At 41.4% G+C, this 19,302-nt stretch overlaps 1 protein-coding gene across 8 annotated transcripts in view; it reads left to right on the forward strand.

Moving 5' to 3' along the window:
- The window catches only part of mvb12bb (multivesicular body subunit 12Bb), a 145,817-nt gene that overhangs the window by 112,060 nt on the left and 14,455 nt on the right, over positions 1-19,302 (forward strand). For 5 of the 8 annotated variants that reach the window (XM_037778055.1, XM_037778054.1, XM_037778059.1 and 2 more), the window contains 5 exons: positions 415-510; positions 3,049-3,139; positions 4,877-5,006; positions 5,148-5,258; positions 12,051-12,112. In XM_037778055.1, the coding sequence (XP_037633983.1) occupies positions 415-510; positions 3,049-3,139; positions 4,877-5,006; positions 5,148-5,258; positions 12,051-12,112 (490 nt within the window). The remainder of the gene's footprint in view (positions 1-414; positions 511-3,048; positions 3,140-4,876; positions 5,007-5,147; positions 5,259-12,050; positions 12,113-19,302) is intronic. The other 3 variants (XM_037778056.1, XM_037778058.1, XM_037778061.1) reach the window with 1 other exon arrangement.

The following is a 19,302-nucleotide window of genomic DNA, read 5'->3' on the forward strand; positions in this document are numbered from 1 at the left end:
GTGTTCTCAGTTTACCTGTGTGTGTTGCTCAAGGGGTACCACGGTAGGTTTTTAATAAAAAGATATATTCCACATTTACCCCGAATATAATCCCTGCTTTCCCACAGAAGCACATTGAAGTTTGGTTTCCTTATTAGAGCAGATCGTTGTCAGGGCATCTTTAATCAGCCCGGTCCCGAGGGATGATATTTTTAGCCACCTTTTTTGGAGGCTAAGACTCCTTTACCCACGCAGAGCACTAATGAGATGGAGCGCTAGTGTAGGCAAGCGTTAATTAAGGCTAGTATGCAAAGGGAAGAGGCAAAAGCAACACGCTCATGGCATACATACATTAACTTTATCCCACCTCCTGCATGTTTTTTTTCTCTCCTTATTTTTTTCTCTCTCTCTCTCTCTCTTTTTTTTTTCACGTAGGTTGCACAAACAACAGATGGCTCTGACGCCGACCTGTGGAAGGACGGCTTATTCAAATCCAAGGTCACCCGCTACCTCTGTTTCACCAGAAAAACTGTAAGTGTGAATGTAAACTTCTCCCTTTCCCTATGCATTCTGTACCAACACCTTGTATGCAGCACCTTTTTTTCCATTTGCCAGCAGTTATTAGCACCATTTTCTGCCGTCAGAATATCTTAATGCACTTTGATCTGTGAAAGTCCCATTTAAAAAGGCCAGCGTTGGCAGCGCAGTTTTGAACTTTTACATATAATGGATCTGCATGCATATTCCAGATGAATAATACCTCAGTGAGCTATTTTTCATGTTGTACGTCCTCCTGAGAATATTATTTATTATTTATTCATGAAATAACAATGAGCTGTATTTTAACTATTCCAATTTATTCAATCAACAGCATCCCTGTAGAGAAAATGGTTCGCAACAACTTGTGATTCTTGAAAGCTGATGCACATATAATTATGAATATAAAAACACTCATTTTTTATGTAAGAAATCACTCCACAAGAAGCACTTTCAGTACAGTTGTGCTATAAATAGAGCTCCCCAATTGAGTGGCATTGACTCTTCTGCAGCTGAAATGATATTGAAACTAGGACTGTCAAAGTTAACGCGATAACGCGTTCATACAAACACATTTTAACGCCACTAATTTCTTAACGCATTAACACAACTTGCGATTTTTTGGTTGTAGCGGGATCATATCATCATATGAAACTAGAAAACCTATTGAATCCATTGGTACCAACCATGTCATACTAGCTTGTCGCAAAGGAGGTACTACTCTAAATTCTGGCGAGAAAAAAATGGCATGCTGATTTTCAAAGGGTCCCTTGACCTCTGACCTCAAGATATGTGAATGAAAATGGGTTCTATGGGTACCGACGAGTCTCCCACTTTATGATAATCACATGCAGTTTTGGGCAAGTCACAGTCAAGTCAGCACACTGACACACTGACAGCTGTTGTTGCCTGTTGGCCTTGAGTTTGCCATGTTATGATCTCATTGAAGTCTGTGAGCATATTTTTTATGCTAAATGCAGTACCTGTGAGGGTTTCTGGACAATATGTGTCATTGTTTTGTGTTGTTAATTGATTTCTAATAATAAATGCATGCATACATTTGCATAAAGCAGCATATTTGCCCACTCCCATGTTGATAACAGTATTAAATACTTGACAAATCTTCCTTTAAGGTACATTTTGAACAGATACAAAATGTGCAATTAATTTGCGATTAATCCCGATTAACTATGGACAATCATGCGATTAATCTCAATTAAATATTTGAATCGATTGACAGCCCTAGTTTGAATGTTTCCCATAGTGCTGTTGGGTCATTTTTGGACTCATCTCCTGCCTGCAGCCTACAGCTGATGTGTTGCTGCATGGCTGTCAGCTGCTCCGTGGCCATAAATACACCTACCTGTCTAACCCTCAGCTCATACTGTACAGCTTACTATTGGCTGTCTTCTCATTTGTTTCCATGGGTTGCAGCAGGTAGATAATGCAGACAGTGTAAACAAAACCTGCATTTTTTTATATCATTTTGCATCAGCTCAATCTTAGGACTTAATCAATTTTTTTCCAGTGTGTCCTCTAAAAGCCAGGCAACTTGGCAGCGGCTGCCTCGTGCCTGAGCTCAATCTGGTCCTCAGTTTAGTACATAGCATACAAATAGCCTTCTCCTAGTTCCTGTATATTATCTTAAAATGTGTGTCCACATTGTTTTATAGACTTTGACACAAATAAAACATGACAGAGCCATCAACAAAGGCTATTTTGTCTGCCACTCAATGGAGCTCCCACTGTAATTGTCTATGACAAAAACAGATTCTGTAAAATTAGCCCCTGAATTATGTGGGGGGAAGTAAATAGTTTGTGATTTATCATACTCTAGGTTGGAGGTAGAAAGCCCCTTTTGTCAGGACCTGATGGAAGAAATCTCTCCAGCAAAAAGGGGGAAAACACAAAAAAAAAGGTTCCATGCATAGTAATAACATTCATCCATATTCCTCCTTAAGTCGGTATAAAAACTATGAATAAAAAATGTCTCTAATGGTAATGACTGTCGGGCAACAGTAGCAGCGGAATCCAGCCTTTTCGGACGCATCAAGTCACGCCTGGCTCGCCCCACTCTCTACCGCTGCTGTGTATTATTGCAATTTATTATGGCAAAAAATGAAAATGTAATGGGAGGCAGGGAAGAGTCATGCTTGAAAATGTCAACTACACAGTCCCTGATTGTTTTTAACCAGTCCCGTTCTGTTGATTAGACTGCCTGTTCTGTCTCCCATCATCCCACAGTTTCTCGCCAAAAGGTTGAGAATGATTACTAGTTCACAGATGCATTCTCTCATCGCAAAAAAAAAAGCTATTAGAGAGTAATTACTTCAGCTATTTTGTCAACCCTTCTCTTTAGAGACTTCCCGAGCTTTTAGTAAATCATTGACTCTATTATCTCTACATTTTCCCTCCTGAGCCCTCCAAAAAATGACTAACCTTTTCTTTTTCTTGCTCTCTGTCCTTTTTAAAAGTTACATTTGCATACATGACTTTAAATTTCCTGCCCGCGCTCTCTCTCTCTTTTTGTAGGAGGCTGACGTTGTTGTGGACATGAAGCTGATTGACATTAAGGACGCGTTGCCAGAGGGCTTCACACCTGTGGAAGAAACATTGGACACAAGTAAGTAAACAGTCGATACCGACCACAGGCTCGCTCCCCTCCTCTTCCTGGGTTTTTTTTTTTCACTCTCCGACCAGCTTATGCGGAGGTCCTCGGGGGCAGCTTTGCTTGAGATAGTGAATGTTTTATGGGTGCAGGTTAGCTTAATTTATGGCAGACTGTGGGAATAAAATAAACATTTTGCCCTGGAGGTACAAGAGAAGAGAATCATGAGTCATTGTTTATCTCAGCTGGAGCTGTGCTTTTCTTTATGAGGGGCTTATTTATTTATGTATTTATTTGGGGAGAGGACGAGTGGATGGGGGTTATCTAATATTAATGAAATGCATTCCCCAATGCTTTAGTGCTTTTTGAGTGCTATGTATTTCCCCCTCACTATCCATGCCTTGGAAATGTAATAATATTTTGGTGTGGGGAGTGAGGACAGCTTGTTTATTATTTTTATTATCATTGCATTTACACTGCACTTTCTAGTGTTGCAGGGGAAATAAATGAGCGAGGCACGAATGCAATATAAGGAAAGCATGGCCATGTTTTTTGCCAGAATGAAGAAAAGAGATTATGTTTTGTTTGGCTATGGTTGTAATTTAATGTTTTATTACTTTACGTGAATCCATGTTTAATGTATACATGTGACATTATGTATGAGTTTCTGAATATCCAGTTTAAATCCCTGTTGTGCACTAAAGCTGATGGAGGATTCACTTGCTTCTGTCATTTCACCTACTAAAATGATAAAAATTATAATAACGCATGAGGATATTGTGGCTTTCTGCTGTCCAGTTATTTCCCTTTGAGCACAGCGAGTCACCCAGAAGCTGATATTAGCTCATCTCTTATTCGGAGACTGGTAATGACTAAATAGCAAAGCATAAGTGGGATTTGTGAATATATAGATTTCTCCGATAGGTTCAAAATGTCTATAATAGGGCTGTCAATTGATTAAAATATTTAATCGTGATTAATAGCAAATTAATCGCATCTGTTCAAAATGTACCTTAAAGGGAGATTTGTCAAGTTTTTAATACTCTTATTAACATGGGAGTGGGCAAATATGCTTGCTTTATGCAAATGTATGTATATATTTATTATTGGAAATTAATTAACAACACAAAACAATGACAGATATTGTTCAGAAACCCTCACAGGTACTGCATTTAGCATAAACAATATGCTAAAATCATAACATGGCAAACTCAAGCCCAACAGGCAACAACAGCTGTCAGTGTGTCAGTGTGCTGACTTGACTATGACTTGCCCCAAACTGCATGTGATCATCATAAAGTGGGCATGTCTGTAAAGGGGAGACACGTGGGTACCCATAGAACCCATTTTCATTCACATATCTTGAGGTCAGAGGTCAAGGGACCCCTTTGAAAATGGCCGTGCCAGCTTTTGCCTCACAAAAATGTTGTGTAAGTTTGCAGTGTTATTTAACCTCCTTCGCAACAAGCTAGTATGACACGGTTGGTACCAATTGATTCCTTAGGTTTTTCTAGTTTCATATAGAAACCAGTATCTTCACTGAGCCCGCTACAACCTAAAAATCACAAGTTGTGTTAATGAGTTAAAGAAATTAGTGGCGTTAAAAAACAATTCTCGTTAATGAGTTATTATCGCGTTAACTTTGACAACCCTAGTCTGTAGGTTCATTTTTTTTAGCTTGAAACTCACCGATGACAGAAATGGATACCACCAATTCTTGTCTGACAACCTCATGTGTATCTGACTCCTCAGAGGAAACCGCCATGAGGAAGAGGAGGCTCTGCGTGAAAATCAGCCCTCGCGAGGCCGCCGTGATGGCTGTGTATGACATCCAGGTCGTTGTGAAGTCCAAGTACCATCTTGTTAACTACACCTGCATAGGGTGAGCTGTTTGGCACTGGAAATAAATTAATTCATGATGTTTTGTATCTTCTATCAATTACCATACTTGGTTATTAATTTGCATGAAGGATTACTAGCTTGTTTAAAACTAAAAGAAACACTCTTCTTCATCTTTACACAGTGAGATGAACAGTATGGGGATATGGTACCGAATGGGAGATGTCTCTCAGCCTCAGTCATCCCAGGAAATGTCCAGTACACCTAGTGACGCTCCAGCCAACACAGCAGCAAGGTAACATCCTGCCACTTTATTCAGCAGTGCCTCTTGAAGTTTAACTTTCCTCCTTGCTCTCTTTTATATTTCACGCCCCGTGTGCTCTTGAGCTGTTGTTACGCTTCTGTACCACATTGTACGACAACGAAGACACAAGCAATTGATCACTCCCGGGCAATCTGCCGTAAAAGGTTGTGTCTGGACAACGAGGTAGCGAGGGTGAACCGGGGAGACGGGCTAACTAGACAGGATCCCCCGAACAAGAACACGAGTTCAATGAGGGCTAAACTCCTGCTATTTGTGGGTTGTCCCGGGAGGCAGAGGCAGGTCGCTGCTCTGACTGCGGTGACAGGAGTGTTGCACCGTGCAGACAAAGAGGAGGAGATGTAGCCCGGAGAGCGAGCGACAGCTGCAGAGGAAGGGAGGAGAGCTCCGAGATCTCCGCCATGCTGGAGCGTGCGTCCCCTCCTCTGCTCATGCTGCTCAGGCTTCCTCCGCCTCAGGCCTCCGAGTGAACGGAGCAAGCCTTTGTACTGTGTCCAGATCAAACAGCTCAATTATTTATCGCAATGAAGAACTGGGGATTTCCACAGCAAATTGTAAATAAACAACTGAGACTCCTTCGGTGTGGCGCCGCCGTGGAGAAGGGAAGCTTGGCACGGGGCGCTGATGGGTTTGCCAGCTTGTAGTGCTATGCTTTGCCATCCCGCGCTGGGCTGAGTAAAAGCCACTTAAAAGCCACAACAGGCCAGAGCGGTGGATGCCAGCAGGCGTAGTCAATACAGAGCTTCTGTTCACCACTCAGTGCGATGAGAACAATAAAACGGACAGCCGTGAATTCAAAACCCAAGTTCAAACTGGGTTTTGTGAAGAGTCCACATTTTGGAAATCAATGGTCAATAATCTTTGATGTGTTGAAGCGATGGTGAGCGCTCAAGCCCGCGCGTACGCCTTTGCGACTCTTACCGGTAATCCTCCGCTCTTTTGAAGACCACTTTCAAGTTGCCGAGGCTCAGAGGTTGGAATAAATTGCACCTCGAAGCGACTCACACCCACTCCTGATGCCTGCTGAGATCACAGGCTGCTGTTTTTGTATTAACATTAAAATTCATTCCACAGTCAGAGAGTCTTCTTTTGAGAGTATTTCCATCCATAATGCACTGACACATAAGGACGGGACTGTGGGCAATTTAGACAGCGGCAGTTCTTTGACTATTTATCTGGCATCCTCTCCGTGTAGTTACATGCACTTTAGACAACCATACATACAGCTATAAATATTTCTGTAGTTTCTTTTAAGTCTCAGATTAGATAGTTTGACACGGTGATTTATAAACAGCTCTTCAACACCCTCTGATTGCTTAAGTAAGTACAGTACTACAGCGGTAACTGTCTGTGTAGTATCACCCCACTATACTTTATTCATATTCAGCAAGAGAAAATTCTCTCCTCCATGCCTCCTTCAGGCTATCTATAACAACTTTATGGCCTTTGGAGAATAGCACCTCTTAAATTTAAGTGCTCTTTACAGTCAGTGGAAAAGATGTTTTAAATACAGTCAATAATGTGTAAATTTTTAATGACCCTTATAATTTTGAAAGCTGCGGTGATCCCTCTCAAATGTTAAGTTGCCTCAGGCAGCGAGAGCTTGTTAGAGTTGTGTACAAACATACACTGAAAATCATGGGGTTTTTTTTCAGCAGCGCAGAGCTGCAATACACAGTAACTGCAGGGTGTTGCATCATTATGGGATGCACAGAGTTATTGCATCAAGGCTAAGGTGTTGTATTTGAATTGTTTTTGTATTGTTTTGTCTGCTGAATACAGGGAATCTGCAGCACTTGAAAAGTTTTCAAAGACTTAAAAAATAATTTTCCTAAGAAAGGCCTTAGAAACTTCTAGACTTCTCTTAGATAAAGAGCCTCATTGAAGAGTCTTAGATTGAATTTACAAAAGTCTTTCAGATTGCTGGCTGTCAGCCGACCTATAAACTTAAAGTGGGATTGTGGCAACAGTGAATTTCCACAGTAGGAGGTTTTTTCCAACCCACTCGCCAGAAAATATGTTGGCATTGTACGTTTTTGCAAACCATTCAACGTATCGTTGAGTGTTGACGTTTCTAAACCAAAAACAATTTCATAAATACCTTTCATATCAGCCTCGTACCACGCTTGCAGAAATGTACAATGACGTTGTGAAACGGTTGGTTAGGTTTAGGCAATAAAACTACTTGGTTAAGGTTAGAAAAAAATCATAGTTTGTGTTAAACGAATAACGTAACAACGTAACGTAACAACGTAACGTAACAACGTAACGTAACAACGTAACGTAACAACGTAACTAACAACGTAACGTAACAACGTAACGTAACAACGTAACTAACAACGTAACTAACAACGTAACTAACAACGTAACGTAACGTAACAACATAACGTAACAACGTAACAACGTAACGTAACAACGTAATGTAACAACGTAACGTAACAACGTAACGTAACAACGTAACGTAACAATTACTACTGTAATAAAAGGCCCTACTACTGACTTTCTTATGCAACAAGCGTAACAACGATACGTAAAAGCGTAAAGTCAACATTTACTTTTGGTTTCACACGGGACATGAACAGCGGTCTCCTGTTTGAAAGTCCTGTATTTGTTTAGTGTATTAAATGTCAAAAAGTAGTGAAAAATGCCCACTAAAATGTCTCACAGCCCAAGGTGATGTCTTCAAATTGCTGGTTTTGTCCGTCTAATAGTCCAAAACTCAAAACATATTTCATTTACAATCATATGGCAAAGAAAAGCAGTAGATCCTTAAATTTAACCAGCAAATGTTACAAAAATTACTGAATTTATCAATCCAATATCAAAATTGACAACATTTTCTTTCAATCAACTAATTGAAGTTGCTAATCCATCATCCATTGTCTACAGTTTTTTCCAGGTTGCATTAATTGAATTAATGATATGAAGGAATTATTGTTATATACTGGTGGGAAGTATATATCAATATCTATACCAGCGCAAAACTGCCACCTCGACTTCACCACACCACAGACTGCGTGGGTTGTAGCTGCTGCAGTAGTGGGCCAATCACACGTTGCATTAAATCAAGGAACGCTTGTGGTGATTGTAATTTTTTCTAGATCTGGGTACAAAAGGATCGAAAGTGGGTATGGTTTGACTGGAGAAGTTTAGTAACTTTGTACTGGGTTATTTCAGTTGATACCATAAACGTATGGAGTACCGATATCCAGCCCTACTGAAGATAAATGTGATATAATCATAAAGAATTCTAGGTCCCTACTGGTTTTCCATCATACTTTATGCTTTAGCCGGTATCATTGTGAAACAGATATTAAACTGCATTCTATGTGGTATTAAAAAAGTCTTAGGAAGTCTTAGATTTAACTAGGTGGACCCTTCAGAAACCCTGTAAAAAGAGATCTTAGGAGTTCGTAAAGTAATGATTATTTTCTCACTTCAAGCTGGATCAAGGATAAACAGTAAATCTAAAATACTTCTTATTGGCTCAGGCTGTCGCACCATATTGAGCCACTAAAGCTGTTTGGGTACAGGCCTGTTAAGCAGTCGGCCGTTGCAAATGCGTTTGAACCTTGTGTGTGTTTAACGTCTCTTTATCAAGTTTGTCTAAAGCGTCTCAACCAGCGACCGCGCTCCGTTTTGATTCATAGCCGCAGCTTGATGTCAACCACTTTGGCTTGTTCTCTGTCAAGACCGACCGTATCAGCCGCTCCCCTGACTTTATAATGTGGAAAACCTGCGCCATCCGGTCAGCCTTTTAATGTGTCCAGTAAAGTATCCCCCTCCTTCCTTCTCCTGGCCAACGCTGCCATTTGTTCTCCTGATAAAACTGTCATTGCTGAGGCTGATATCTGACCTCTACAGTGACTGCTAGCATAAATTAGACTTGTCCTAATATTGCAATTTCTTTCGCTTCACTCAGAATCAAGGTTTTTGACATTTCTCTTAGAATAATAGGCTATTGTACACACGGACACTTTTTAAATCAAACTGTACAGCGATAAAAATGTCAAGGCCGAGTATCTTTTTTTTCTTCATTGCATACTGTAGCTGGCTTTAACACGTGAAGCCTCGAGAGTCATCAGTGTCAGAATTGCCGTGCATATCAATACGTTTGGGATAGCACTGTCTTCTACCTGTGACACTCCACGCATTGCTGCAGCTCTGCAGGAGTATTGTATCAGCTTTCATTGCTCGCTGGTTAACCAAGACTTCCCACTGCACACGACTCTTGAGGAGACCGCGACTGTCAGCGTGTCGCCTGACAGATCTCCCATCTCAAGTGTTGGGGAACAATCATTCCCGGCTCAATCTCGCTCATTACTTTCTCGCGTTTTCAGGAAAAAAAAGTTGCAGAAAGTAGCTGAGATCAAGCGAAAGGGATGCGGCGGAGCGGTGCCAGGAATGATCGAATGATCAGCCGAGATCTGATGGGCTCTAGACTGTTCAGTGATTTGCCACCAAATTCAGAGAGATCCTCTTTTTCAACACCTGACACCGAGCTTAAAGGAGGATAATGATGGGTGAGAAAGCAGCTCCCACAAAGCAGCACTGTCGGCACATAGAGGAAGGTGTGGAGATGTTGTCACGGGAAAGGCTGGATGTGTGTCAAAACAAGAGCTTCCAGCTCTCTGTATCGCAGCTCTGGCTCTTCAGCGATATTACTCTCATCCTCATCTTACCTCTCTGCTGACTACCGCTCGTCTGTCCCCACTGTCTCTCCCACTTTCTCCTCTTTTTTTTTAACACAGACAACTCTTTTGCTTATTCCGCGTGGAACAACTTAAAGAACGCCACACAAAAGAATCCGTCGAACCGTAATTCATGTTGTCAAGTAAATCCTCAGTGTCGCGGTTTGCTTTGCCGCGCTAATATGATTTTAACTGCGGCAGATTTCATGGGAACACAAGACTCTTGATCTGCGTTGTAATTGCGTAAATCTTTCAGGCCGCGTTCCCAGTTTTACCATAATTTGATGAGGAACTACACTATAATTGAATATTCAAATTAGGAATATGTGTCAATATGGCTCTCCTTGCCCGAAATGAGGATTAATTGTTGTCAAAACTCCAGTGGCCGACATAATACGAGCCCACAACACCGCTGTTGATTAGCGAATGCACTTGCCATGTTTTTGTTTTAAGAATTAGTTGTCTAATTGATTTGCCATATGTTACCCTCTCCAATGCACCTAAAATTGTATTTAGAAATCACCAATTTGGATTGAGACAGTTTTGTGTTTCAAACAGATGGGAAAAGCAACCCTGGAGGTTGCCTGTAGAAAAAGCATTTCATGAGCAGCACATTTCCCCGGTTTCACGCCGAGTCTTCAGGGTTTTAAGTACCACTTTCACTTTTTCAGATACATAGATAAATAGCCAGACTTAATACTGTCTCTGTTGTCTTTGTTTATTCTGAGTGCTAATTTAACAACACTAACACAGACGCCCTAAAAGGACATTTCCCCCCCACACACAGCCACTCTATCAGTCCATGGGATGTCTCCGTGCTTTGAAAGATGTGTACCTTTCTTCCTCAGCAGTGGAATCAACCTTTTGAAAGGTAAAAGAAGTCGGCGTCGAATATGGCAATCGTTCCCTCGCAAGATTGATGCCAACCTTTTAAAAATTCACCATTGGCCTGGATTTAACATGGCCAAATGCTGATGTAAATGAGGAGGAGAAAAGTCGACCCTTTCATTGCAAATAAATCTGAGTTGCAGGCTTCAGCTCATAAATACCACAGCCTGTCAGAAGTCTTGTTTTATTGCTCTTGATGGAAATTATTGCATTTATTTATCTCATCCGAAGAGATAAGGCTTTGAAAGCCACAACTCATGCACACACAGCACTCACGGAAAATGCAGATCTGCCTTTAGTCTTAAATTTCAGGATTTTAGATTTTACACCCACACGTAAGAATTATGTTTTCCATAATACAGAACATGATGCACAAAGCAGACTTCATTATTTGCAACTTCACACCTGCTCGCTCCCAAAATCTGTCGTCTTTTCATAATTCAGTCTTGTTCTTTGTCTGTAACAACAAACTCTTAACGCCTGCGTGTCCTCCAATCAAAGCAATTTCCCTTCTTTTTTTACGATATCGCCAACTACTTTGCATTATCATTATAGAATCATTTGTTTTATAATGCCATCCCGGAGCTCATTGTACCTTCAGAGCATGTCATGTTATGCAGCTCCCTCCAAGCTGTGAATTATATTTTTTTTCCCCCCTGCTTGCTGTGGATTTATCGATCCGTAGGGGTGAGTCACAGGGTGTAATTCATGATAGCTTGATTGATGAGGATTTCAATCTTATATGGTTTGTTAACTTCAACTGCCCACAAAGTGCATTCTGTGCTGTTTTTCTGTAATACAAGGCCATGAAAACGGTAAAAAAAACAAGACTTCCCTTGAATAATGGAATCTCTCAGTTCCTCCAGAATTTACAAGATCCTGCTCCAATCCCCCTCTCCGTTAAAGGTCTGTTCAAGCCCCTGGGCAGCTGAGGCACGGTTTAACTTTTACCATATTTCTCCTCTTTTAGATTCATCCTGGTATTTCAGGGCTCTGTTTTGCTTTTAAATAAAAAAGCCTTTGTGTTAGGAGCTCCCATGCTAAACACATTCTCTTGCATTATATTTTAATGTCGGAGCAGCGTGTGTTGGAACATAATTGTCCTCGTCTGTACATGCATTATGTATATTTTTACCTTGATGGTCAGTAATATAGTGTTGATCGGTTGTTGCGTTCTCTCTTCCAGCAGGAGGACCACGAGCAGGCCGGTCTATGAGCACCAGAGCAGTGGGAACTACACCATGACAGGTAAATGGTCTCGCACTTTAAATATACGCAAGTCAGCACCATTTAGACAATTAGAGGGATTTAATAGTTTCCCTAAGATGCATTAGGGTAGTTAAACTCCTTACTTGTAGTCATCTTACTGCAAGAAAAAGGTTCAATACTTGTACTTTCGTACTCTGAATGTCGTCTCCACGTGTACATAAAGGCGTCTCCTCTGGTTCTTGATCTACAAACGTTCTAGATCCCCTCAGTGATGGATACTGTACAGAGCTTTGCTTATCTGAGCGAACGTGACTTCCCAGAGGAGCTCGGCATTACACTCAAGAGAACATTTAACAGCTGTCAAAGACGATCCATCACACGCCGTACTTACATACGTATACCGTTGCATTGCACCGGACCAATTCCCTTCTCTTTTGTCGAGGAGAGAAACTCCACTATATAGTACAATGCTCCGGGACTAAAACAGGAGAAGAGAGGCTAATTCGTTAGGCAGCAGAGCTTAGCCATGACAGCCTCAGAGCCACAGAGTCAGAGCCGGCTGAGGCGCTCCAGCCTTAAAGAGCGTGTGATCCACACGAGGTGAACGAGGCAAGCAGGTTTTTTATCCAGCTGGAGAGAGACACCATGTGGTGAGGATTCCTCCTGCTGCTCAGACAGAGGCACACCCATGCTATGGCCATGTTTCACCCTGCCTTTTTAATACAAGACATCTAGGTTTTAAACTATTGCTGAAGTGCACATGATAGAAAATATATAAATATAAAAATAAATTTTAATTTTAAAGTATCTCTAAATTATAAGCCATTTTCTTTTCTTTTTTTGCATGCCACCATCCAAAAACAGTAATTCACAAAAAATGATTAATACATAATTTTGTTGTTATGACAGTCATATTATAAGTTAGTCGAGACAAGTGTGGCCCTGAAGGAGCAGACATTAACACACAGCTGAGCGGTTCGTGGCATTGGGTGTGCGATTCCTCCACTGGGACGGGGTTTGAGTGACAGTGAAGAACATGCACATACTGTACAGCCGGTTGCCAGCAGTCATCATTTATCTCCAGAAAACCGTCCTTTGCAGCTGCACAGACTCCCTCTCTTTTCTTCTACCTTCATGTGTCCCTGCATGATTTTTTTTTTTTTTAAAGAAGAGAGGATAATGGAGTTAGCCCGAGACGGCTCTCGGCTCTATTTCTTGAGGCTGTGTACTCGTCAGCCTTTGCGGCATCATGCCGCGAATGTGAGAGAACGCAACTTCCCTTCATTAACAATGTGATAGCCCGCGGACCAAGTGTGAGGTCGTAGCCGACAGCCTATTTGTGTTAATTGTTAGTTCTGGTGTGTGTGGGTGCGTGGGCGTCTGCGTGTGCATGTGTGTGTGTGTGGGCTGACAGCTGGCCAGGTTCGAGTTGGTCTAAAACCATGTGCGCTCTGTCAGGGTTGTACCGGCGCCTTCTTTAGGATTGATGAATTGCCTGCTTTCTTGATTAAACCCTCCGTCACTTCCCAACAAAACAAAAAACCCCAACAGAAAAAAAAAAAAAAGAAAAGCGAGTGAGTTGAGGGGAGGAGAGGTAACATGTCTGGGAAATCTGTCATCCGCAGTCACATCATGTACAGATGTGATGTGCAGGCGCTTTGACATTTATTACCAGAATATTAAAAACTAATTCACATTTATTTTGCAGCCCTCTTTTCGCTTGACAGTTCAAGCTCATTTGAAAAGTTATCAAGTTTTCAACCTTTTTTTTTGCTTTTCTCCACCACGTTGCTTTGATCCACGCCAAGTCCCCTTTTGCCAATTAGGTCTGTTATTCATACGTTGACAGACAAGCAGGATAGTTTATAGGTAATTAAACGTGCATTCATGAGATGTGTCTAAAAAGCATACGTTTGATAAAAATAAATGCCATGGCGTCGAAAAAAGGTCTGAAAATAAACCTATGTGACGCGTTGCTTTGCAGTCTCCCATCATTACCTACAGAGCAACATATATAGTATTCAGCAGACATCCACCTGATAAGAAGGTAAACGTAATAAAAAGTAATACATTTACATATCTATCGCATTAATCAAAAATAAATCCTGACATTGGCCCTGATCTAACGTAATATGGAGAGCAATTATTTCCCTATCCATTAGAGGAACTTCAATTAACAGACACGAGACAGTTCATCCTTCAGAGGAGGAGGAGGAGGAGGAGGAGGAGAAAAAATAGGAGGCTCAAAATTAACTTGGGTTTGCAAAATATCTTGGCAGGATGACAGTGATTTTTGATTTCCAGGAAACAATATTAGAATTCTTATTAAACTATGTGCATCTGCTTTTAATTTGCTGCAAATAATTGGAAAATGCAATGGAGCTTTCCAATTAAAGCTCCACTTTATGCTGTTTAATAATACCCTCATAATATTATAGCTTATGAAATGACAGGTGAGTTGGTGTATGAATAAAACATAAAGCCCTGTAATAAGAGACAGAAAAAAAGAGAAAAAAAAACGGGACAGTTGTTGGGGGGCTTTTAAATGCTCGACATAATTTGCATATATTAATCTCCTCTTTTCAGCCTTATCAAGTATTCCACTGTATTTGAAGTTAAAATAGTCGTGACAGGCAGGGGTACGCTTCGTTTTTCCAAGGATTTATTACTTGTATAATTCTGGATCTTTAATAAGCCAATATGACTGATCCTCTGAGTTCTGTGGAATTTGGTTAATTGTTCCAGATGGTGCTCACTGATTATGCAAAATTACTTTCTTTCTCCTCTTTTTTTCCCCCCCAACTACACCATTTCTTGATTGACTAACATGGAGAAAAAAGATTATTTTTGGCGCCGCACTTTCATTAAGAGGGTTCTCATCAGGTTTCAAACAAAAGTTCCATCTTATCTCCCTGTGTAGTTCTGGGCGAGGCTGCGCGCGAGAGGGAGGCGATCAGCCGGCTCTTATCTCAAACCGTGATGGATCTCAACTGCTTCTGCACCGCTGGGGTTATATTTTAGAATAACACAATTCTTTAGGCTGAGGGATTAAAAAACACGACCTCTGGATAGTGACACAAAAGTTATTATTAGTGCACGCCGTTCTCTTCTTTCTCCTTTCTCCTCTCTTTCTCTCGCAGAGATTGATGAAATTACTAAGCAGCGGGGTTGGTCCTCCACTCGCAGCTCCGGCTCCATCCACAACTCACTAACATTCTGTTTTGCATCAGCTAAACCGAGCTGAATGAATCATTTATGGAAGTGTTATGGGGGAGTATCGGCAGATTTACTGCCGAGCTTTTACTTTAGATGGAATGGGATTTCTATGAAACCGATCTTGATGTCTGAAGTAATGCCAAAGCTTACATCAAGACATGAAAGGAGCGCTCTTAAAACCCACGTTTTGCTTCTTAATTCCCCTGGTCAGCAAAAGGAGGAATGGAGAGAGAGGGGGGTGTGGGGTTCAGCAGGAGAATAGTATTTACACCTAATGTATATACACACACACACACACACACACACACACACGTCCTCAGACTGTTTACTACCCCCAGCAGCTAATGATATGAAGGAGTGCTGAATTTCTTCTTAATAATTTGATGGCTTGTAAATTACGCAGTGTTTATATTTGCCTTAATTCAGATTTAAGTTTGAGCTGTTGATGCATATTCAAATAGCAGCATAGTTTCAACGCTTTGGGGGGAATACTGCAGAACTGAATTAAACAACTGGAAAAAAAATCACACCAGCATGCTAAGAACAAAAATAATGCTAAAAAGTCGAAGGTAAGAGATGTTAGGAGAGTTATTGTCAGTGTCATAAAGTGAAATTAATTATGCAGAGCATATGTAATTCTCTCTACTGTTAAGTTTTTGCCGGATCACCCAAAAAAAAAGACTCATTGTTTTCTGATCTCAACACAAGCTTTGTTTCCTTGTGGAGAAAATCATGGATAATGGAATAAGTTATATTGGACACGTGTTAAGACAAACATGTTTTTTTGTGAATCTGGATTGTGTGTGTTTTTCAGAAAACAAAATTTAAAAAATCCCATCCTTACCCAAGTGGTCTCTGGTCTTATGTAGAATCGCTGATCTGAAACACTATGGTCTAATTTGTGACCACAAAACCTTCAAGCTGCGACCAAGCCAAACACAATATAAAAATTGAAGGGTTTAATTTTGTGTAGACTGTGTATGTCTTCTCAGTCAAAAAGTACTTTGGGATTTTAACAAGTTAAAGAGCCTTTAAAGCTGTTGACGTTTACCCTACTGATATTAGGGCTGTCGTGGTGAAGACATTTTCTCTGCGGTGACAATGATTGGCCCAACAGCGCAATGTTTTTGTTTTCGCAAATTACTTATTTTATCATGATTTAAGTGCTGTAGAAATAAACTTTATTGTTGGGTTATTATTTATATTGTTGCTTTTTAAATGAAAGTTTTAAAACTGATGAAATACTTTTTTTGTTAACTGCAGAACACAGAAGGACAACGAGGTGCAGCGTTTTTTTCAGCTGAGACGCTTTGGTTGCATCTGGTTGCTATGATACGGAATATCCGCAAAAGTAAAAAATGTTGGCACAAGTTAGAGCACCTGCTCAGGATGAAGGGAAGGCTGGAGCACGTTGCGAGAGAGGACTGACCCACCGGTCTGTGTGTATTAATTTCTCCGTTGTTGTTTAGCACTTGTACATGTAGGATGTGACGGTTAGTCTTTGTGGTGTTTGTCCCGCCTCTCCTCCACTGTGATTGGACGGCTGGGTAAAAAGTGACAGTGACTTGTGCAGCGCTTTACCCAAAGTTGAACACTTTCAACTCTCTGCCACCAGAAAAAAAAACACCAAACGTGCAGTGCTCAGCACAGAATAGACGCTCAGCGCCTCGTCACGCTGCTGCCGTATGTAGCATAGTGTAAATAAGTGGCGCTCCCATTGCAAAGAATGCAAAAAAAGAAAAAACGTCAGCATAGCGGTTGTGGCGGTTGCTTACCAACCCTTGCGGTTGGCTTGTTAATAGTACGGTATTAAAATATTGCAATTATTGCAGACAGCCTTAACTTATTTGTCAAAAATCGGATTGGACTACCCAGGTTATTTTGAAACATGATCGATCCCAGTGTGATGGTGCCATTAAGTATTTGGGGATCAATCACGAATGAATCGTAATGGAATTTTTTACTTGGAGCCTCGAGGCCCTCGGGCATTTTTTGGACCTTTTATTGCAGTCAAATAAGAGACTTTAAATGGCTGTGCATTTGCAGGCCAGGCTGGACTCTGGAGTCTCATCCCTCATTGCTTTCTATCCATCCCTGAGATAGGAGCAGTGCTCCATTAGTTTCAGTGTCCAGACGTGGACAGCCTCAATGGATGGGCCTGTCACGGCTCCCTCATTTGCCCCATGTACAGCAGGGTTTGTTATCACACATCTAATTAGAACTTGATAAAAAATATTTCACAAAAAATCCAGTCATTAAATATAGTTTAAGGAGATTTATGGTCAAATATGCCTTAAAGATCTTTTAATGGCTCTGCTGACTTGTTAAGTTTGTAATTAATGATCTTCTAATACATACTGTGGTGTGATTTAGAAAGCACAATGAGATTCTGGGAATGAAGTCGTTTTGGAAAAGGGCATCTGGGGCTCCCAGAAGCTATATTAAATAGTTCTGCTCAGACTGCTTTGCTTAGAGCCATGAAGTCTGCTGTGAAAAAGTTCACACGCACATCAGCGTCTTCACGTAGATGGGTTCCATTTGAATGCAAGGAATAGTGCGTGATTATGAAATGGTTCCTTTGTCATTTCATAATAGTCAATTAGTGTGTACAGAAAAGTCCTCTGTAGAGGTAAGTACTTTTTTTTAATGTGCATAGTTTTATTTAAGTAATGGAAATCTTCAGAGTCCACTAATCCGCACACAGTGAAATTAATAAGTAAATGCATATGTATCAAAGTGTAAATGCATTATACTAATAAGAGTCGCCTGTTTCATCAGGAGAGTAATGGTGTCCTTATTAGCATAATTAATGACAAATGGCAGCGCAGCATTGGTGGATTGGTTCTAGGGGATGATAAATTGGTGGATGCCCAGGTTAGTGGCTGCCAAGGAGGCCTCTTTGGCTGTCATCCCTCCTGCTTCCACTCTGGCACAGTTCATTACTCACCGTGTGAGATGCCACTTTACATTGCCTGGTACTGTGAGCATGGAGAACTTAATAACGCCACCACAACCACGAGGGGGCCCGCTGCTTTACCCACAGTCCAGAGGGCAAGCAGCTCAGCGAAGGCTACGGGGTTGCGGGGAGCGGGGCCGACGCGGGAATCGTCTCCCTGCAGCTGCGCTGATCAAAACAGATCACGAGTCAGCCGCTACTTGAGGGGGAACCGGGGCCATATGACCCAGTCTCCAGTGCTGGGTGAGTGTTTCTTGTTAGGATTTGTGGGGCTCGCCACATCCCTCGCATCATTACGGGTTAGTTTGCCCACAGAACCGCTAATTAAGAGGGGATTTGTGTAATTGTGCCTTCTGCTGTGTCCCATCCGGCACATGCAATTTACTGTCAGCCCTCTGCCAGCTTTTACACTTGTCCAGAGAGGCGTACCCCATTTATACACACATTCTGCTGCACATTTCCCAGCAGCCACAGCTGGGGATCAATGCCAGTGCCATGGCAATGTCTTAAAAGACACTGTGCTGCTGATTAAAGTCTGATTGTCCATTTAATTTCATGAGAGCTCTCAATAGCTAGCCAGCGAGAAGGGCTCTCTCCCAGAGCTCCTCCACCATGAATTGCTTTTAAAAACAGTGATTTTGTAATTATACCACATCACTGAAGACTTTTGGTACTTTACATTAAATCTCAGCTCTTACATATATGCATGACATAAACAGTGCCCGTATTGGAGAAGTTCTCACACATACAGTACACACACCTCCTCAGAGCATTCGGTGTTATGCACCGGTGTTTGTGGCCAGCTCACCGTAGGTGTTGCTGGCTCTGCCCACTTTCTGGAAGACTGATGGACCAGAGCCCGACTGGGGCTGCCTCCTGGCTCCTTACCCACAACCAGATTTCAAGGACTGCTTGTCACAGATGGAAAAGTAAGTGGGTCATTCTGCATAAGCTTGCCATTTTGCATCCCTCTGGCAACACAAAAAATATCTGAATTTTAATATTTGAGGTTGTTTTTTTTTGTTTTTTTTTTACTGTAGATGGCATTGGATTGTTT

The sequence above is a fragment of the Sebastes umbrosus genome, chromosome 8, assembly GCF_015220745.1.
Source record: "Sebastes umbrosus isolate fSebUmb1 chromosome 8, fSebUmb1.pri, whole genome shotgun sequence".
Classification (NCBI taxonomy): domain Eukaryota; kingdom Metazoa; phylum Chordata; class Actinopteri; order Perciformes; family Sebastidae; genus Sebastes; species Sebastes umbrosus.